At 40.4% G+C, this 19,608-nt stretch overlaps 1 protein-coding gene across 6 annotated transcripts in view; it reads left to right on the top strand.

Annotated features, from left to right (window-relative positions):
• The window catches only part of LOC117411188 (intersectin-2), a 78,559-nt gene that overhangs the window by 47,771 nt on the left and 11,180 nt on the right, over positions 1 to 19,608 (top strand). For 5 of the 6 annotated variants that reach the window (XM_059025774.1, XM_059025773.1, XM_034018459.3 and 2 more), the window contains 8 exons: positions 281 to 425; positions 7,595 to 7,797; positions 8,822 to 8,880; positions 9,210 to 9,376; positions 11,566 to 11,611; positions 12,493 to 12,614; positions 13,185 to 13,281; positions 13,995 to 14,186. In XM_059025774.1, the coding sequence (XP_058881757.1) occupies positions 281 to 425; positions 7,595 to 7,797; positions 8,822 to 8,880; positions 9,210 to 9,376; positions 11,566 to 11,611; positions 12,493 to 12,614; positions 13,185 to 13,281; positions 13,995 to 14,186 (1,031 nt within the window). Of the gene's footprint in view, positions 1 to 280; positions 426 to 7,594; positions 7,798 to 8,821; positions 8,881 to 9,209; positions 9,377 to 11,565; positions 11,612 to 12,492; positions 12,615 to 13,184; positions 13,282 to 13,994; positions 14,187 to 15,851; positions 18,590 to 19,608 lie in introns of those variants that run through there. The other variant, XM_034018462.3, reaches the window with a different exon arrangement.

The following is a 19,608-nucleotide window of genomic DNA, read 5'->3' as shown; positions in this document are numbered from 1 at the left end:
TGATGACCCACTTTTCTCATTTTGCCACCTGATTAGATTGGCTGTTGAGACCTAATATTGGTATCTGCTCACTAACATTTGATAATGGCCATACAGCGTGTGGATATATAAATATTGACCAACATGTAAAAATGCAGGAAAAACAGAGACATCAGGCCCTGATTTTCAGTGGAGTGAAAATTGATATTTTAACATTTTATATTTAAAAAGAAAATCAGATGTAAAATATTTTAATTATCTTGACGGGATCACATGTTCTGAAAATGTGGTTTTTATTTAGGCCGCTGTCTCCAAGTAAAACAAAGAACGAGACGGGTTTCCAGCAAAACCAATCCCTGGCAAGCATGAGTGGCAGCATGGCTTGGCAAAAATCTGCTTTCACTCCTACTGTACCCCCTGGATCAGTATCACCTGAGCACAGCCAGGTATGTCTCTCTAACCATTTGAAGTGATCTGCTGTAAAAAGAATATTTGAGCATTTCTTACAAGTACACCTGCATTTTTGTAACCATTTGATTCGGAAAACATGCATGCACAATATATGAATTCTGAGGCTGTACCCGCATATGGTTCAATATAGGACTGTCACTCAATTAAAACATTTTAATAAAGGTAACAATCTTGTAGCGGCTGGCCAGCATAGTAATACTTAAAAATAAATAAATAAGTAAAAGTAAAATAAATTTAATAATCTAAAAACAATGGGAATTTGATCTTTTTAAAACCATTTTTATTTATGTTTTTATTTTAGTAAATGTAACAAATGTTATCTTTCCATCCTATTATCCTTATAAAACAGATTTAGGGACCTGATATTAACTCAGTCTCATAAGCCCCAAGAGAGCAGCACAGTTACGCGTACTGCTTAACCACTCTGGGGTAACCTCTAAACAGCAAAATCATTAGCAACGCACACGGAAACAAAAAACAGTTGGTCAGGATGAATGCACAACAATGGATTTTACCACAGCGTTCACCACAGCTGGTTACAATGCACACGAGTAACTTTGCAGACACATGTTTCGCAATCATTTAAATCAACGTAAATAAATACCTATATACATCCGTAGCCCACTATCAGCAATCCTTGTACAAAACAAGACAACAATTATGATTTTTATACAGCTTTGACTCCTTTTTATACAAGCTTAAAAACACAGTGTCCTACCACTTCCGGGGAGAGTGAGCGCACTTCAAATCAGCACTCCACTAAACAGCAGCATGCATTTCTCTCTCTACCCAGAATGCACAGTTTAATGCATTAAATAGGATCGATTAGTTCATTAATCAATCCTATTAATCTGTTAATCAGAGCAGCCCTAGTTCAATATAATACATCTTCCATGACTTTAGAAACTCCAATAGTCTTGATTCTTGATCTTGATTAAGTGAGTGTACAGGAAAAGACATTGGAGTGTTTAGTCTGGGATTCAGAGATCTAAAAATTGCAGCTCAGAGGGTTTTACTGCAGGTGGAAAAACAATTGCTGTTACTTTTGGGGCTCAATGAGCAACATGTAGCAGAGCGAACCGGAGAACTTCAACTCTGGGCAGTGGAAATGTACCTTGAGTGGTGAATAAGTTCCATAGTAAAGGCAGACCCTTGTAGTCTATAGTCAACAGAAAGAAGCCAAAAGCAACCTAATACTGTAGTTCCCTTTCAGTACAAAATGTAACCATTACCGTATGGGTATTTATATTCGAAAGACCCAAAACCTGAAATAAGATCTTATCAAAGCTGCTCGTAGAGCCTGTGATGCAGTCATGGCCTGCTCCCGAGGGCACAAAAGCACTGCGGTCACAGACCGCAACATCATTTTTCCTTTCAAGAACTGACCTGACAGGAGAGTTGGTTCCGATAAGTACTTGATACTTTTTCTGTTATATATTTAGCATTTATTGTGTTTTTACACAAATGATATGTGATATTAAAAATAATAGCTGTATTAGTTTTACTAATTATGTATTTTTGTGCACTACAGCCTGTTGTTTCTAGCGTCTCACTGTGGTCTTGTGCCCCACGTGAAGCCAACCACTTGAGTTGCTCCTTCCCAGGGATCAAGCAACATAAGTCTGCTGCAATAGCTCCGGCTGGAGTTATTTATTTCTCGCTTTGGCTAAAATTACGAGACGTTTTTTTATTATTTATGTAATTGTTAAATTACTGTATTTTGTTGAAGTTTTTTTTCTCGTTGTGTTTTTTCTGTTTTTACAGAGACTAAGCGCAGACCTGTCTACAACGTGGTGCTGCGGCACACGTGTCGTGAGAGCAGCTGCTGGGCTAACAGCAGCACTGCGCAGGACTAAGATACTTGCTTTGGTTGTGGTTGCTTGTAATCTCTCCCCAGTATCTTGATGCAGTTTTGAGAACAGCCTTAGCATCACCATTATGAAGGTTTAGTTCATTCTAACAAGCAGGCTTCCCTCAGTCTTGTGCGAGTACTGACTAAGTGGTTTTTCCAGTGGCTTGTACAGGTGGGCATTCCTTTACATTGCTACCCACTGTAACTGCGAACCGGTGGACCCGTACTGTAAGGTACCAAGGTCACTGACCCGACCCGGTTTCTACCCGGTCCTACACGGCCCACTGCCGACCGTTGCTCACGTCCCTGATCCAGTTCCAAACCGATCTTTTTCGGGTCTTGACCGGACCAGTTGTTATCTATAAGCAGATTGAGGCAGCATCTGTATACTCTACACTGTATTGCTTGCTTCTTGCATCATGTCTGGGTTTCATCCCTGCGAGACATGTAAGGCCAATCTGCCTATTGAGGACAAGTATGGCAGATGCTCTTCCAGCCTGGGGCCTGAGCATGCCAAGGAGGCACTGGCGAACCGCAGTTGCTGCGAGTTTTGTGCACTTCTCTCTTGGTGCACGCTGGAGAAACATCTCTCCGGCAGCTCTACACAGCGCTCTGCGTCCCTTACTCCTGCACAGCACCCTCTGTTAGAGAGGTGGCTGCATCCTCACCCCATGGCTCTGTGACAAGGGAGAGTGGACGACGCACCCAGGAGAGTAGCCCACGCAGGAAACTGTCTTCACGGTCTTCCTCTGCTCCCGGTCTTCCTCTGCTCCCTACCAAGGAGCGGTTCTCGCTGTGTTGCTGCGTGAACATTTAGCGCTGCCTGACCTGCCTGTCCCCTTGGGGCTCCAGGCAGCTACGGGCACAGACTGGCCATATGACTACCATATGTTTCTGTGTTAGCAGACCCAAACATTGTGTTTCATCATTGCAAAAACAAAGCTTATTGTAGCAAACAAAAGTGAAGCACAAGAACAAAAAGTGAATTCAAATAAAAATATAAAAACCTAGAAACAGTGCTCCAGATAAGGTTTTGGGTTTGGGAGTAACTTACCCTCTAATTTTAACACAGAGGGAGTAAAATGTGTTTTCAGGGGGTAAAATGCAACATTACCTTGGAGTCATGAGTAATCTTGATAAATACTTTACAGTCTTTAATGGTAATGGGATAGGCATTTAAAAAGATCCTTCCATTTTAACTGCAATGTTACTCTGAACTACTGTAAAACCACGCGTGTGTTTTACAAGCTGGATCCGCTGCTGCTGAGTCGCGTCACCGCCCGTTCCGTCTCTGACTCGGGAAACGCTGGCTCCTCACTCTGCTTACACGCTGGATCCGCTGCTGCTGAGTCACGTCACCGCCCGTTCCGTCTCTGACTCAGGAAACGCTGGCTCCTCACTCTGCTTCCACGCTGGATCCGCTGCTGCTGAGTCGCGTCACCGCCCGTTCCGTCTCTGACTCAGGAATCGCTGGCTCCTCACTCTGCTTACACGCTGGATCCGCTGCTGCTGAGTCGCGTCACCGCCCGTTCCGTCTCTGACTCAGGAATCGCTGGCTCCTCACTCTGCTTACACGCTGGATCCGCTGCTGCTGAGTCGCGTCACCGCCCGTTCCGTCTCTGACTCAGGAATCGCTGGCTCCTCACTCTGCTTACACGCTGGATCCGCTGCTGCTGAGTCACGTCACCGCCCGTTCCGTCTCTGACTCGGGAATCGCTGGCTCCTCACTCTGCTTCCACGCTGGATCCGCTGCTGCTGAGTCGCGTCACCGCCCGTTCCGTCTCTGACTCGGGAAACGCTGGCTCCTCACTCTGCTTACACGCTGGATCCGCTGCTGCTGAGTCACGTCACCGCCCGTTCCGTCTCTGACTCAGGAAACGCTGGCTCCTCACTCTGCTTCCACGCTGGATCCGCTGCTGCTGAGTCGCGTCACCGCCCGTTCCGTCTCTGACTCAGGAATCGCTGGCTCCTCACTCTGCTTACACGCTGGATCCGCTGCTGCTGAGTCGCGTCACCGCCCGTTCCGTCTCTGACTCAGGAATCGCTGGCTCCTCACTCTGCTTACACGCTGGATCCGCTGCTGCTGAGTCGCGTCACCGCCCGTTCCGTCTCTGACTCAGGAATCGCTGGCTCCTCACTCTGCTTACACGCTGGATCCGCTGCTGCTGAGTCACGTCACCGCCCGTTCCGTCTCTGACTCGGGAATCGCTGGCTCCTCACTCTGCTTCCACGCTGGATCCGCTGCTGCTGAGTCACGTCACCGCCCGTTCCGTCTCTGACTCGGGAATCGCTGGCTCCTCACTCTGCTTACACGCTGGATCCGCTGCTGCTGAGTCGCGTCACCGCCCGTTCCGTCTCTGACTCGGGAAACGCTGGCTCCTCACGTTGCTTACACGCTGGATCCGCTGCTGCTGAGTCGCGTCACCGCCCGTTCCGTCTCTGACTCGGGAATCGCTGGCTCCTCACTCTGCTTCCACGCTGGATCCGCTGCTGCTGAGTCGCGTCACCGCCCGTTCCATCTCTGACTCGGGAAACGCTGGCTCCTCACTCTGCTTACACGCTGGATCCGCTGCTGCTGAGTCGCGTCACCGCCCGTTCCGTCTCTGACTCGGGAAACGCTGGCTCCTCACTCTGCTTCCACGCTGGATCCGCTGCTGCTGAGTCGCGTCACCGCCCGTTCCGTCTCTGACTCGGGAAACGCTGGATCCGCTGCTGCTGAGTCGCGTCACCGCCCGTTCCGTCTCTGACTCGGGAATCGCTGGCTCCTCACTCTGCTTCCACGCTGGATCCGCTGCTGCTGAGTCGCGTCACCGCCCGTTCCGTCTCTGACTCGGGAATCGCTGGCTCCTCACTCTGCTTACACGCTGGATCCGCTGCTGCTGAGTCGCGTCACCGCCCGTTCCGTCTCTGACTCGGGAAACGCTGGCTCCTCACTCTGCTTACACGCTGGATCCGCTGCTGCTGAGTCGCGTCACCGCCCGTTCCGTCTCTGACTCGGGAAACGCTGGCTCCTCACTCTGCTTCCACGCTGGATCCGCTGCTGCTGAGTCGCGTCACCGCCCGTTCCGTCTCTGACTCGGGAAACGCTGGCTCCTCACTCTGCTTCCACGCTGGATCCGCTGCTGCTGAGTCGCGTCGCCGCCCGTTCCGTCTCTGACTCCGGAAACGCTGGCTCCTCACTCTGCTTCCACGCTGGATCCGCTGCTGCTGAGTCGCGTCTCCGCCCGTTCCGTCTCTGACTCCGGAAACGCTGGCTCCTCACTCTGCTTCCACGCTGGATCCACTGCTGCTGAGTCGCGTCACCGCCCGTTCCGTCTCTGACTTGGGAATCGCTGGCTCCTCACTCTGCTCACACGCTGGATCCGCTGCTGCTGAGTCGCGTCGCCGCCTGTTCCATCTTTTATTTTTAATCGGCTTGGAAAACCTACTTAACAAAACTGTGAAGTGTTATTTTTCTAAACTCGAACCATAATGTATGAAAAGTGTATCTAAGTTGCAGAATGCCAGAGCACAGTCCACGCATTCCCAGTACAGGTACAAGTGGAGTGTTTTTCAGACGTGGTTTCTGCCATGACCTGTCCCATGGCAGTTATACTGCAATTTTTGCAGGACCTTTTTTGATGAGGGGAAACCCCCCTCCACGTTAAAGGTCTATCCTGGCCACCATTTCGGTTTGTCCTGTCAAAATTGACTCGGTCTCCCCAAGAGCTCACTTCCTGGCGTGGCAATTTTTGAAAAGGGCTTGCCGGCTTCAGCTACCTATGAAGGCCATTGTTCCAAGGTTAAACGTGGTGCTTAATGCACTGATGAAGCCTCCATTTGAACCCTTGCTTTCAGCTGAGCTTAATTTTTTATCGTTCAAAGCGGCTTTCTTGCTTACTGTCACCTCTGCAAAGCAGGTGAGTGAGATGCAGGCATTCTCCATTGCAAAAGCCTGCTTAATTTTTACAGAGGCCAGGACAAAGGTTACACTCTGTACCAATTCTGCCTTTTTGCCGAAGACGATCTCTGCATTCCATGTCAACCAGTCTGTGGAATTGGAGGCTTTCCATCCACCTCCTTTCCAGTCTGACACAGAGCGACAGCTTCATACGATCTGCCCAGTTCGGGCCCTGGCATACTATGTTGACAAGACGAAAATTTGGAGGCAGTCCGAACAATTTTTTGTCTGCTATGGGGCGACATGTCATGCTCAAGCCCTGTCTAAGCAGAGGCTGTCCAAATGGATAGCACACATGGTCAGGACTGCTTATGAGCTGGCCAACTTGCCCCCTCCAGAAAAGCTCACTGCCCATTCCACCAGGTGCTTGGCAACGCAGTGGGCTTTATTCCAGGGTGCATCTGTCAAGGACATTTGCAATGCAGAAGTGTTGACTACTCCCCATACCTTTACTAGGTTCTACAGATTTAATGTTGGGGATCCTCAAAACCGTGGTTAAGGGCGGCTTCTCAGTCGACCCTTACAACACAGGTGAGTTTCTCCCTCCATTTTTTTTTAGCCCAGCTACTTGTTACTGGGGTTCCGTATGGTAACGTACAGGGCAGCCTCTTGGCTTAGCCTTATAGCGTTCGTATTTGCGACAGCTTTGGTACACTTACCCATACAGTAATAGTTACATTTCGTACTTGAAAGGGAACGCTAAGTTATTATCATAACCCTGGTTCCCTGAAATATAAATGTAACCATTAGCCTTCAAGGTCGCTGCATCCATGATTGCAGCAGGTTTGGAGGAAAAAATGACGTTGAGGTCTGTGACTGCAGTGCTTTTGTGCCCTCGGGGGCAGGCCATGACTGCGTCACAGGCTCTACGAGCAGCTTTGATATACATTATTCGGGTTTTGGGTCTTTCGAAGCTAAATACCCATACGGTAATGGTTACATTTCTATTTCAGGGAGCAGTGTGGAGTAGTGGTTAGGGCTCTGGACTCTTGACCGGAGGGTTGTGGGTTCAATCCCCAGTGGGGGACACTGCTGTTGTACCCTTGAGCAAGGTACTTTACCTAGATTGCTCCAGTAAAAACCCAACTGTATAAATGGGTAATTGTATATAAAATAATGTGTTATCTGTATAATGTGAAATAATGTATAATGTGATATATTGTAACAATTGTAAGTCGCCCTGGATAAGGGTGTCTGCTAAGAAATAAATAATAATAATAATAATAATAATATAATAACCTAACGTTATGCCTTAAACTCTTCAGAGCCTAGTTTAGTAAGAGAAGGACTTTCAGTTTGAAATATTACAGAAATTATAAAAAATTCTTTAATTTTTTTTTTTGGCCTTTTAGGGCCAGGTTGTTGATAATCTTCAGGCACAGGCACTGTGCTCCTGGACTGCAAAAAAGGATAACCACTTGAACTTCTCAAGAGATGACATCATCACCGTGCTGGAGCAGCAGGACAATTGGTGGCTCGGGGAACTCCGAGGTGTCAAAGGCTGGTTCCCTAAATCTTACGTCAAAGTGATGTCTGGAAGCAAGGTGCAGAATGAGTAAGTCATGCCAAGACTTTTAAAAAGGGGCTTGTGTAACGTGAATGCAACTAACGTAAAACAGAAAGGGAAACATGAAATAAATGTTATCACAAGATTTCTGCAACCTGCCAAAAAATATATACAAATTTAATTTAAGATGCATATTTTGAACCATTTTTTGCCTCTCAAAAATAGCCTGCGTCTTAAATTAGAGTACAGTATAGTGAGGTGTGTATTAAAATCGCCAACGAAAGACGTGACTATCCAAGTACACAAACAGCAACGTGTCTTACTTCCGAGAAAAGACGAACCAAAACATTACTGCCCGATTTCAAATCATCCATGTTACATAGCAGCCTTTTTCAAAGAAGCGTCATTAGCTTCCTGAGAAATACCAAAAGAAGCTTTTACAATTTCATTGTTTCTAACAAACAGTACCAGCTTGGACAGATCGGAAATGCTGATCAGACACCCATATTTTTCGACATGCCAAGCAATACCGCAGTTCACAAATTGGGAGAAAAACAGGTTCTGACTGTTGTGTTTGCAATGCAGTCAATGCTGTTGTGGTTGCTGGGTAACATGTTGCCTGATGTCATGCTTGCTGTTGCCGGGATGCGTGATGCTGTAAGTGAGTGGTGGTGTGTGTACGATACGAGACGCTATCTGAAGTATTATACAGTGCGCAGCACGATAAACAAGCTCTGTGATTAATCTACAACAACACTGTTTCATGTCAGTTTTGTACGATACAACAGCGTAATTGATTTTGTATCTTTGTAAATGCATATTTATTTGATGTTTTATTTTTTCCTCAAATTGAGGGTGGTAAATTTGGTCCGCATCTTAAATTTGAAGGAATATGTAAACTAAAACGTAAGAGAAAACAATTATGCATTTGTTATGTTAATAATTTTTAATTAATATTTTTAAAGCGTATCTAAAACGTATCTAAAAATGCAACAGTTTGTTACTCTTAGAAACACAGTGTGCCGCTTTGTTTATTAAAATACTGCAAAATGTTCCATCTCTTTTTCTGTAGTCCAATTTATGCAACAGTCAGCGTGGACACCAGCACACCAGCCCAAGATGTAGCTGAAGGTGAGAATAAAAAAGGTCCCACTTAGTTACAGTGCTGTATAACATTGACAGGGAATAATAAGAATTGATTACTTGCAATATTTAATTTCATAAGTATTCCCAGGAGAAAATGCATAATAATTTCTCATTTTAGTAGTTATTGCTTATCTAAACACCCCTAAACTTGAAGTCAAAGAATGTCTTAGAGGAGACATTTTATTAATTTTACTAGTAACTTTTAGTATTTATACGCAGCATGTTTGAGTGTATAGTTATAGATGAACACTACGGGTGACAAAGAGGCCATTTTCTGTAAAGTTGAATTCTTCATCTGTATTTCTTCTGTGCAGAATATGTGGCAATTTACACCTATGAGAGTCCAGAGCCTGGGGATTTGACATTCCATGAAGGTGATACCATCCTGGTCACACAGAGAGAAGGAGAGTGGTGGTCAGGATGTATTGACAACAGGACAGGGATCTTCCCTTCCAACTACGTAAAACCAAAGGAGACAGATGTAAGACTAAACTCTGCAGCAGTGCATTTCTTTGCATGACCTCTTTGTTTATCACTTTCCAAGCATTTTGATGTAACACTAGATATAGATATATACTTGGCAATGGTACAAACCCTATTAAAAAGCGGTTGGAACCATCAAAGGACAAGGGTCTATAAGCTGTTGCCTACAAATGACGTCCAAAAATGAAATACTTACTATGGGAGTTGCTTCACCTTGAACCCCAATGTGCCGGACCTCTCTAATTTCAGTGCCTAAGAACTGATGCTACGATCTCTCTTCAGGGATGTCTCTTTCTGAGCCTTGTCATTGAATAAGGCCAGGCATGAGGAACAAAAAAAATGCTAAAACACTGTGTATGCATTTTTGAAGTGGAAGAGGACAAAATCGAAAGGAGGCTTGTTCTTAACAATAAGTACACCACACTACATCACTTTTATTTATTTGTTTCTTTGTTTGTTTACTGACAGATAAAACCCTGTTCTGCTGGTACACAAGTTACAGGTATCATAATTGCAATTGCTGCAAGTTTTCGAAAGCAGGAAAGATGTCGGAATAGTTCTCAATAAAAACCCTGCAGACCTCATCCATGGTCTTAAAACCATGATTTTTGAGCATGTGTTTTACTTGTCCAAACTCTTGGCTGATTACTGAGTCGCTCTAATACCAGGGACGTTAAAGAGGATGCAGGGAGCAGTAGAACCATTTTTACACTTTGCATTACATAAAACTACTTCATAATATAAACAAAATTATTGGATAGGGATGAAAAGGGGATCTGTAGTCTTTTACATCTGTGTTTATAAACGCACTGCTGTTATTTTTTTTTTGTGTTTTTATTAAAATGTCCTGCGTATATAACACAGAATTCTGCGTAAGACCTCTGAAATGCGGTGTCAGCTTTATGTACTATTTATTTCGTGAATAAACAAAACAATGTTTAACTTGAACTGCTATTTGGCATCCTTTGTTTTGTAGTTAATTCACTGGGGTGAAGTAAGGCCTACACAATGTATTCTTTACTCCTGGGATATTTTTCTACATTGACGTGTTACTGTAACGTCGTGCTGTAAAACACAGGCACACACACGGGCCACACCCCCTTGCCCCTGCTACTATGCGGTCTCTGCCTGCATTTTGAGCAATATAATGGGTTTTATTACATTTTGAAAACGAACGAATATTTAAATTATGAGCGAATATCCGAACATGAAAATCCCATGTTCGTCCCAGCATGATATCTTTACTATTTGAAAGGGACTGCTTTAAAGATGAAGGCATTTGCTAGTGTTGCCATCATTAGCAGTGAGATTGCGCCAGTCAAAGACACTTTTAAAATATGTTTATCTTTTTTAAAGAAATTTGGCGTCTGATTGTTCTGGACCGCCACTTAGTCAGCCACATGGGACTAATAGATTAAACATAACTAAATTTCTTGACTAAATTAGGAAATGTTTATTTTCTAAATATAATTTCACTACCAGTTGCCAGTAATTGTTTAAATATTTTCTACTAAAGTGTGTATCACTTTAATAAAGTGTAATAACGTGCAATTGAAATGAATAAAATAAAAGTTCTTAGCAGCTCAATAACATAGACAGGATCTCCTGCCCTTACTGACGAAATAGAAGAAAAATCAAGAATGAGGTGACTGTGTTTTAATTTGCTTAACTGCAACAATTTAAAGCACACAATGCTTCATCTAAGGTTTTGGTGGTCTGAATAATTCTATAACTTTCATTTGCTTCAGTCTGCTGGTCCTGTTTTGGCAGCTAAGTCTCGTAGCCGTTTATTATGAAGCTGTGTGCATAATACAGCACACGTAATTCATCACGTGACGTGAAGTGTGTTCGGTTGATTAGACAGTACGGTTGATCAAAGATTGACTATTGTATTAACAAACCATAGCCACTTGGGGCTTGTTCCAAAAAAGTGTGAACCAACATGGCTAAAGAAAAAGAATTGTTTGTTTTTGTTCTAGATATTTATATCATATTTCATTTCTTCTTATACGACACCTATATCCTGCCATTTTTAGTGGACCCAATCTTGCATAGTTTTTGAGACTGTGACCAGGAGCTTTGAACTGGTCAACTCAATCATTGTAAGTAAAGCTAGCACAAGTCCTAAACTGTATACTGTATAGCTCACCCCCTTTTTTTTTTTTTTTTTTTTTTTTTTTTTTTCAGGCTTCAAGTAATGTTGTTCGAAGTGGAACATTAATCAAAAAACCAGGTTTGTTTCTGTTTACTGCATCTAGATATCGATTTTTTTATTGTAATTAAACTAGCTAAGGACATTCTTTTGCAAGTTAATGAGCCTCTCTGCCTGTTTTTCACACTTACATCTACCTGCAAAATGGCATCTAATTTTGATGAAACCTGCCAAGGTAATTTTGTCGTGGTAATTTATACCCTGTTCACGGAACAGTGCTGGTAAAATTAGTTTCGGTTTAGAATATACCGATATAATACCACTTTCTGTCCTCACTCACTTTTCAACACCAATACAAGACCAATACTGTTGCGAGATACCTGTCCACATTGAAGCTGGTTTATATCGATACACGTACATCAAAGATATTCTGTATGTACAAGATACTCAACTCCACTGAATCTCTATGGGGACCTCCGTCACGCGCAAACTGTAGCGGTACGAAACACTCTTTTCTGGATTTTGTATCAATACAGTTATACCGGGATGGCGGTAACCACTCCAATGTGAACAGGCGTTGCGATAATGTTCCTCTACATTACCGGTATAAAAATGGAAGTGTGAATAGACATTTAGTGTATCAGAATCTGGGGGAATACGAAGGTATCTGTCTGTATATCAAACTTTAAATTCTTATACACATACAGTGTGATATTTTTTATTTAAATGGCTCTTAATTGTGTGTTTTACAGCCGTGTTGTGGGATGCATGTATATTAGAGGTGTGCTGACACTCTTGTTTTGAAATCAACACATTAATGAATGGATTGATTTCATACCTGGTGATTTTAAATACTACTTACGAGTGTCAGCACACCCCTAATGTCTATAGCGTTATTTAGACTACTAGACTATCAAAAAATATTTTAAAAAAAGGTATTTTTTATTTTTTTTTACACACAGAGATTGTCCAGGTGACCACAGCATACACAGCAACAGGCTCTGAGCAGCTCAGCCTGTCCCCTGGACAGCTCATTCTCATCCTCAACAAAAACCCCACTGGCTGGTGGCAAGGAGAGCTACAGGTAAGGGAACAGGTTTCACCTATCTTCTAATATGAGTTGAAACATTGTAAATATAATTTCTATTTTTTTTTTTATTTCAGTTTATTTATTCATTATTTAAAATATTTATTTTTATTTATTTATTTTTTATTTATTTTAAGTAATATTGAAAATAACTTAAAGTGCTGAATATTTGTTAAAACAAAAGGTTTATTTTACAATGTGTCCAATAAATGAAAAAGCCCTTCCTTGAATTGTCCAAATTGATTGGATATTGTTTTGTTTAGGTTGGTGGTGGTGTTAAAATCACCCCATAAAAATGTCACAGCCTTAGCTATGACATCAATAAAAAAGCAATGCACCTTCTGAGTTGCAAATATCTACAACCTAGTAAAAGTTAAATGTGGCAAAGTTTTCTGGGGTTTTTTTTTTTCAATCCTAGAAAAATGAGTAAGAAGATATTCATTCATTATCACTGATTGCAATTACCTTATTTTATTTTATATTTAAAATTAATTTCGTATTTTAGTTTTTGCAGCAGGTTTTCGTATTGGGTGTTGTAATCATTTGTTCTACTGTTCCTTTTTTCAGGCAAGAGGGAAAAAACGTCAAAAGGGATGGTTTCCTGGTAGCCATGTTAAACATTTGGGTGCAGGCAGTGACAAAACTACTCCAGCCCCCACGCCAGGTAAGAGCACCTCTGTACCAGATGTTCAGTCATGTCATCACTGAAAACAAGCAGGAAGATAAAGTGAAACTGAACCTGCTATTGTTAGAATACTACCTTTTGGTTCTAAACTGAATGAACTAAACTGTCCCCAACAAGTAAAGGACATTCAGAGATGTGTATATTGAGTGTTACAAAGTTAATACCCAAATCCTGTACTGAAATAGTCATTTTAATGTGAAACGGGTATCAACTGAAGTGTGTGGTGATGGCAAAATACAAATATCTATGCTGGGCCAGGGACCCCCAGCTGCCCATTGTCCTTACCTTAATATGGTGTTTGATCACCAACACTACCACTACGGTCCTGGCTTCGATTATGCACACTGGAAATGAGTGTGTGATTTCACTGCATTTATACACATCTCTGGGTAGTCCTTCATTTTGTGAAGTATTGTAAAACAACTAATACGATTGTATTTAATATGATTACAGGTAACTGTTTTCTTATCAACTTTCTGGAAGCTACACTTTAAGCTTCCAAAGCTTTCAGAAAAATATATTAATTTTAAATATTAAAACATAGTTACCATACTAATACTTTTTTATTTATCATGGTGTACAATGAAATCAAAACCTACAGATGTGTAATTGCTGTGTTCTGTCATTAAACTTTGTTTAGCCACTTCCCTTTGTAGCAAGCTGATTTGATTCTGCATATGTCTTGTATTTAGTGTGCCAGGTAATAGCCAAGTATGACTATGCAGCCATGAATGAAGATGAACTGAGTTTCTCCAGGGGGCAGCTCATCAGTGTTCTGAACAAGGATGATCCGGATTGGTGGAAAGGAGAGCTCAATGGAGCGGCAGGTCTCTTTCCTTCAAATTATGTCCAGATGACCACAGAGTCTGATCCAAGTCAGCAATGTAAGTACACTCTTCCAATACATTCTCTAACATACAGTGGCTAAAAACAGTGTATTCAGTTAAAAAAATGTAATGTATTCATTGATTTCAAACCATCGCCACATTCATTTATACATTCAAAAAAATACAACACCCACAAGTTAGGTGTGCAAAGAGCGAAATTTACCACAGAAATAATTCAAATTAAAAAATTAAAAAAAGACTTTTGGACCAACACTTGTTTCCTTGTGTAATGAGTACTGGGATAATTTCTGCTCAGGTGGAGGAAAACCAAATAAGTTTAAAAGCTACAGTAGGTATATTAAGAGATCTGATGATGGCTTGCCATTCTTAAAAGTGATTCTACTTTTTAGATCCTTCTGTTTTAACCACACTTAACAAAGCAATATACTGTAGTTGACAAACACTGTCACTTTAAGAGTCCATTACTTTCCAAGCATCTCCTGAGGCCTTTGTTAGGAGTTGGATGTGTGTCAGCCAAAAAAGATAACATCCATTCAAGTATTGTTTTTCCCATATTAAAAAAAGCATGGTCCTTTATGGCTGTGGCGGTTGTCATTGAATGTTTTTGAGTGTCAGTGGCACTGTCTGGGTTTCATTGCTCTGAAGAAGAGTGAAGTAGAACTGGGGTTTCTAAACTGATCAAGTCAATTTGAGGGGGTTGGGGGTGGGGGTGGGGGTCTTGTGAATTAGTCTGGTTGGTGGTTGCATTACAGGAATCACACAGTATCTCTGTGTCCCTGTCTCTGTTGTAATATAGTTTTAGTCCATCTTTGTGAAACTGCCCCACTACGATCTAAGCACAGACAGATTTTAATAGCAGTGATAGTTGTGACCCAGAAAATTAACTTTAACTAAGTAATTCAGTGCTATTTTATCTGTATATAACTGTCAGACTGCAGTTTGTGTTCCACCTTATAACAAGAACACAAATGCTAGTGTAATTAAAGGCCAAAATGGGAGCCATGATGGGGCCTTATAAAGTGTTCCACGATATAAAGGGCTGCCTTATAACGAGGGAGCACTGGGTAGAGAAAGTATTCAGGCTTTACAATAAATATGTCAATAAACTGCAGTAGAGCCTGGCCTATCCGATTTTAATTGGTTCCAGGGGTCCATCGGATATGTAATATCTGAGAGAGTCTTTATACTGGGCTTTTTAATGGTATGGGAATTTTATATTACTGCCTTACGTTCTTGTTTTCTTTTATTGGAAATGGCTAAACTGGGCAGTTCATTTTATATGATGTCACAGCATGTAAAAAGTGAAACTGCATTCCCAAACGCACCATCTTTTCTAGCTCCTGCCTTACACCTAAATCCATGGTGTCCTGCTAAGATCTGAATTTACTGTTTTAGACCCATATAAAATGGAGCATTGATGAGTTTCCATCAGTACCATTCAGCAGCATGTGTAAATGACACATGCCAGAGGTCCATCGGTTAATAGAGGGTATCTTCTCTTACAGAGTCGGATATGATATGTTGAAATAGTTTGTATGTTTACTCCACAAATATCCTTCCAACTTTTGACTGTAATTCTTATAGCTTATAGATGTCTCTTTATCATACTTCATTCTGTATTTCCTACTTTTATTTACTTTTTAATTTGAATTTTTTGATTATTTTAATTTTTCCCTCATTTTATTTTTTTATTTTTTGTAGGACCGTAATGTTGCCTCCTTCTCAACGTATGAAAGTCCCTCAAAGAGACCCACTATCCCAGATTAACTGCAGGGTGGACGCTGGGTAGAGAGCCATGATCAATGCTTCAACGACAATAATAGTCTTGCAAGATATATATCAAATGTCATTATTTAATACTGGATTTTAACAATTGTTATGTTTTATAGGAGGTCTGGAAACTTTAAATAGGAAGTGGGATCACATTTAATTGCAGTATTAAAATAAATCACATTTTTTGTTTTAAAGTTGTATTAGCATTGTGGTAGATGTGAAAAACAAGGTAAGATCCAGTATAAGATACTGTCAAGTAAACAGGCACTTTTAAAACAGTAGTTTCTACTGTTAAGGAGGCTGTTAAGGAGGGTGTTACTGTTATGGAGGCTGTGTGGTCCAGTGGTTAAAGAAAAGGGTTTGTAACCGTGAGGTCCCCGGTTCAAATCCCACCTTAGCCACTGACTCATTGTGTGACCCTGAGCAAGTCACTTAACCTCCTTGTGCTCCGTCTTTCGGGTGAGACGTAATTGTAAGTGACTCTGCAGCTGATGCATAGTTCACACACCCTAGTCTCCTTGGATAAAGATGTCTGCTAAATAAACACATAATAATAATAATGGTTTCTTGTAGTTTTAGCTCAGAATTTGTGATTGAAGTTATAGAGAGATACAAATGGGCTCTGGTTTTAAAAACAAATTGAAGAGGGTGGTCCAAATTAATCCTTTGTTTAGCATTGCAGCTGATTGTGCTGCAGGCTCATTTTCTTGCACTCATGTAAACATGGTAAATGTTAATCTGCTTAGAGGGAAGGAAGGATAGTGGGTCTTTCTGTGGCTTTCACTCCTGTCAGCTGTGCTTTTCTTTGTCCCTCCTCCCTATTCTTTCCAACACTGGGTGACTTGTGGTTTTTGTAAAGTTAATTCGATTTGCTTTTCCATTGTGGTGGTGGTGGTGCGAGACTGGTCACACAAAAACCCACTATCTTAACATGTTTTTCTTCTTTCTTTTAATTGCTGGTTGTATAATTATGTAAGTTGAGGTTGAATATAATCAGTTATAAGGCGTAATGCCTTTTTTATATCATTTAAACATTTAGGAGGTTATTCCATTTTGCTTTTTCTAAAAAATTAAACAATCTGTTTTTCTCATGGAATGTTAGTCATAGGAATCTGATAACATTTGGTGTTGAAAATGGATGCTTTACAATTTAGCAAAAAAGGCTTTTGTATTGTATTACCAAAAATTGATTTGGCAAATAAAAAAAGAAAACTGTAGCTATATATATATACATATATATATATATATATATATATATACATAGATATATATATATATATATATATATATATATATATATATATATATATATATAATATATATATAAAATAATGCTACACTTTATTGCAATAGTACCATTCTGTTTACAATTTATGCAAACAGCATGCTGAATGTAAATGTAATAATTGTATATGAATTTATTTATATACAATACAAACCTATAAGGTCTTCTGTGCTTGATCAGTATTGTCCAAATCAAGCTAGTCTGAGACACGAGATCTGGGTTACAGTCCAAGATTCATACCCTGTGGCCTTGTGGTCTAAAACTGTGGTTCCTCATCCTGTCCCTAACGGACCATTAAATGAACAGTCATAGTTGTATTTTGAACTGATGAAGTAGATTTTAATCGTTGCTGTGTTTTAAATGCTTAAACTAAGGTTTTTAAAACATTATTACAAAACAGAATTCTGCTGTTGATTGATTTGTTTCCCAGACTTTTGTTTTGACTTTGACAGTCCAGTTATCCTGCCATAAAGCTACATGGTTTGATGGAGGTATTCTCCCATTTACTTCCTGTGTTAAATGGATGTTCCACCCCCTCTGACTCCATATGAAGTTTCCTATGTGCAGCATAGAACCCAAGTGTGGGGTTATATTATCTGTAACGCAAAAAAGTTAACTTAGCATTGTGGCAGTAAAACGAACTTCATCTTTTTCAAATATAGTTAAATAAGGAGGGATTTGTGATGGTGGTGTTTGCAATGAGAAATCAAAATATGTTTTTTAAACCTGGTTTATTGCATCCTGAAACACAAATCTCAACTGCCTTGGGTCTACAAAAACTGGAGTAGGGAACCACTGGTCTAATAATTAAACTGGCAACATGTTACATTGGTATCCTGGGAAACCAGTTTCATAATAATAATTAAATAATAATACAAAAAATAGTTTACATAATTGACGAGTATAGTGTTGCATCCATTTATATAACCAATATGAAAAAGTCAAATTGGTGCTTTTAGTTAGAAATGAACATGGAAAATGTAAAGTGTTATGCATAATTAACTTGCTTTGGCAATGTGTTGGCTGCTATGGGTATTTCTAAACAACATTTAACCAAAATGTGTGTGGGTGTGTGTGTGCGGTGTTTAAAATGATTTATATAAAGACACACTGTGGCTGAAGTGTAGTAATGCAAACTGTGTATTGTTGGCATGATGCATTTTCAGCTATTAACAGTTGCATTCATATTATAAAAGCACATACTATGCAATTTTTTAAAAGATGGCAAAGAGTGTGTTGTTTTTTGAAACCAGAATACTTATGGGTTTTTGGTTTGCAAGATAGTGTTTCAGCTTTATACATATAATAAAGTGCTGTTTATGGAGTTGTGGTGCTTTTCTAAAAAATTACTTTGTTCAAATAAAAATCTGCAAAGTTTGAACGTAGTGTCTGTGTCATATTTGTGCACAAATGAGTCAGCAGTGGTATTGTGTGGGGCTTTTGGTGTTTTTATTTTTAAGTTCTTAAAAACTAGGCCAAATAGGTTCAAAACAAGATAAATGCCAGTTATTGGTTTACTCTCCAAGTGTTTTCCTGCTCTGCTGTTGAATGTAAGGGCTATTATTATTATTATTATTATTATTATTATTATTATTATTATTATTATTATTATTATTATTATTATTATTATTATTATTTCTTAGCAGACGCCCTTATCCAGGGCGACTTACAATCGTAAGCAAATACATTTCAAGTGTTACAATACAAGTAATACAATAAGAGCAAGAAATACAATAACTTTTGTTCAAGCAAAGTACAAGTGTGACAAACCACAATTCAATAATACAGCAGATAATAGTGATAGTTACATCAGGATATGATTAAATAGTGATAGTTACATCAGGATGTGATTAAATACAAAGTACTACAGGTTAAACACTTGGCAGATTACAGTATTCTGAAGTACAGGATTAAATGCAGTAAAATAGGGGGCAGATAAGAGCAAAATAAAGCACATTTAAATGAAGGATGATAGTGTCCCAGGATACAAACAGAGGAGTTCTACAGGTGCTGTTTGAAGAGGTGAGTCTTAAGGGCTACCCACTGTCTGTTTTGCGAAGCACCTATAATTCAGTGGGCTTTTGTCTGAAATGGCTATAGATGAAACAAGTGTTTTGCATATAAAATGTATTGATTGAAATATTTTGTAGACACAAATGATAACGTTCAAGCAGCAAAATATCAGATCAGGTGTACAAGTAATAAAAATGGTCCTAAAATTTGATTTAGCTTGATAGAGCTCCACCCCTTCTGGAACATAACTTTCTCCCTGCACTAATACTGAAAATGTATTTATTTTGTACATGTATATTTGTAATGTTTTTACAGAAAACATAGAGCTACATGCATTATGCATATGGCACTAGATGAAAAATTAAATGATTGCCTTTTTTGACTGAT

This window comes from Acipenser ruthenus, chromosome 6 (assembly GCF_902713425.1).
Source record: "Acipenser ruthenus chromosome 6, fAciRut3.2 maternal haplotype, whole genome shotgun sequence".
NCBI lineage: Eukaryota > Metazoa > Chordata > Actinopteri > Acipenseriformes > Acipenseridae > Acipenser > Acipenser ruthenus.
The sequence above is the reverse complement of the archived record's forward strand: the minus strand, read 5'-3'. Positions and strand labels throughout refer to the sequence as shown.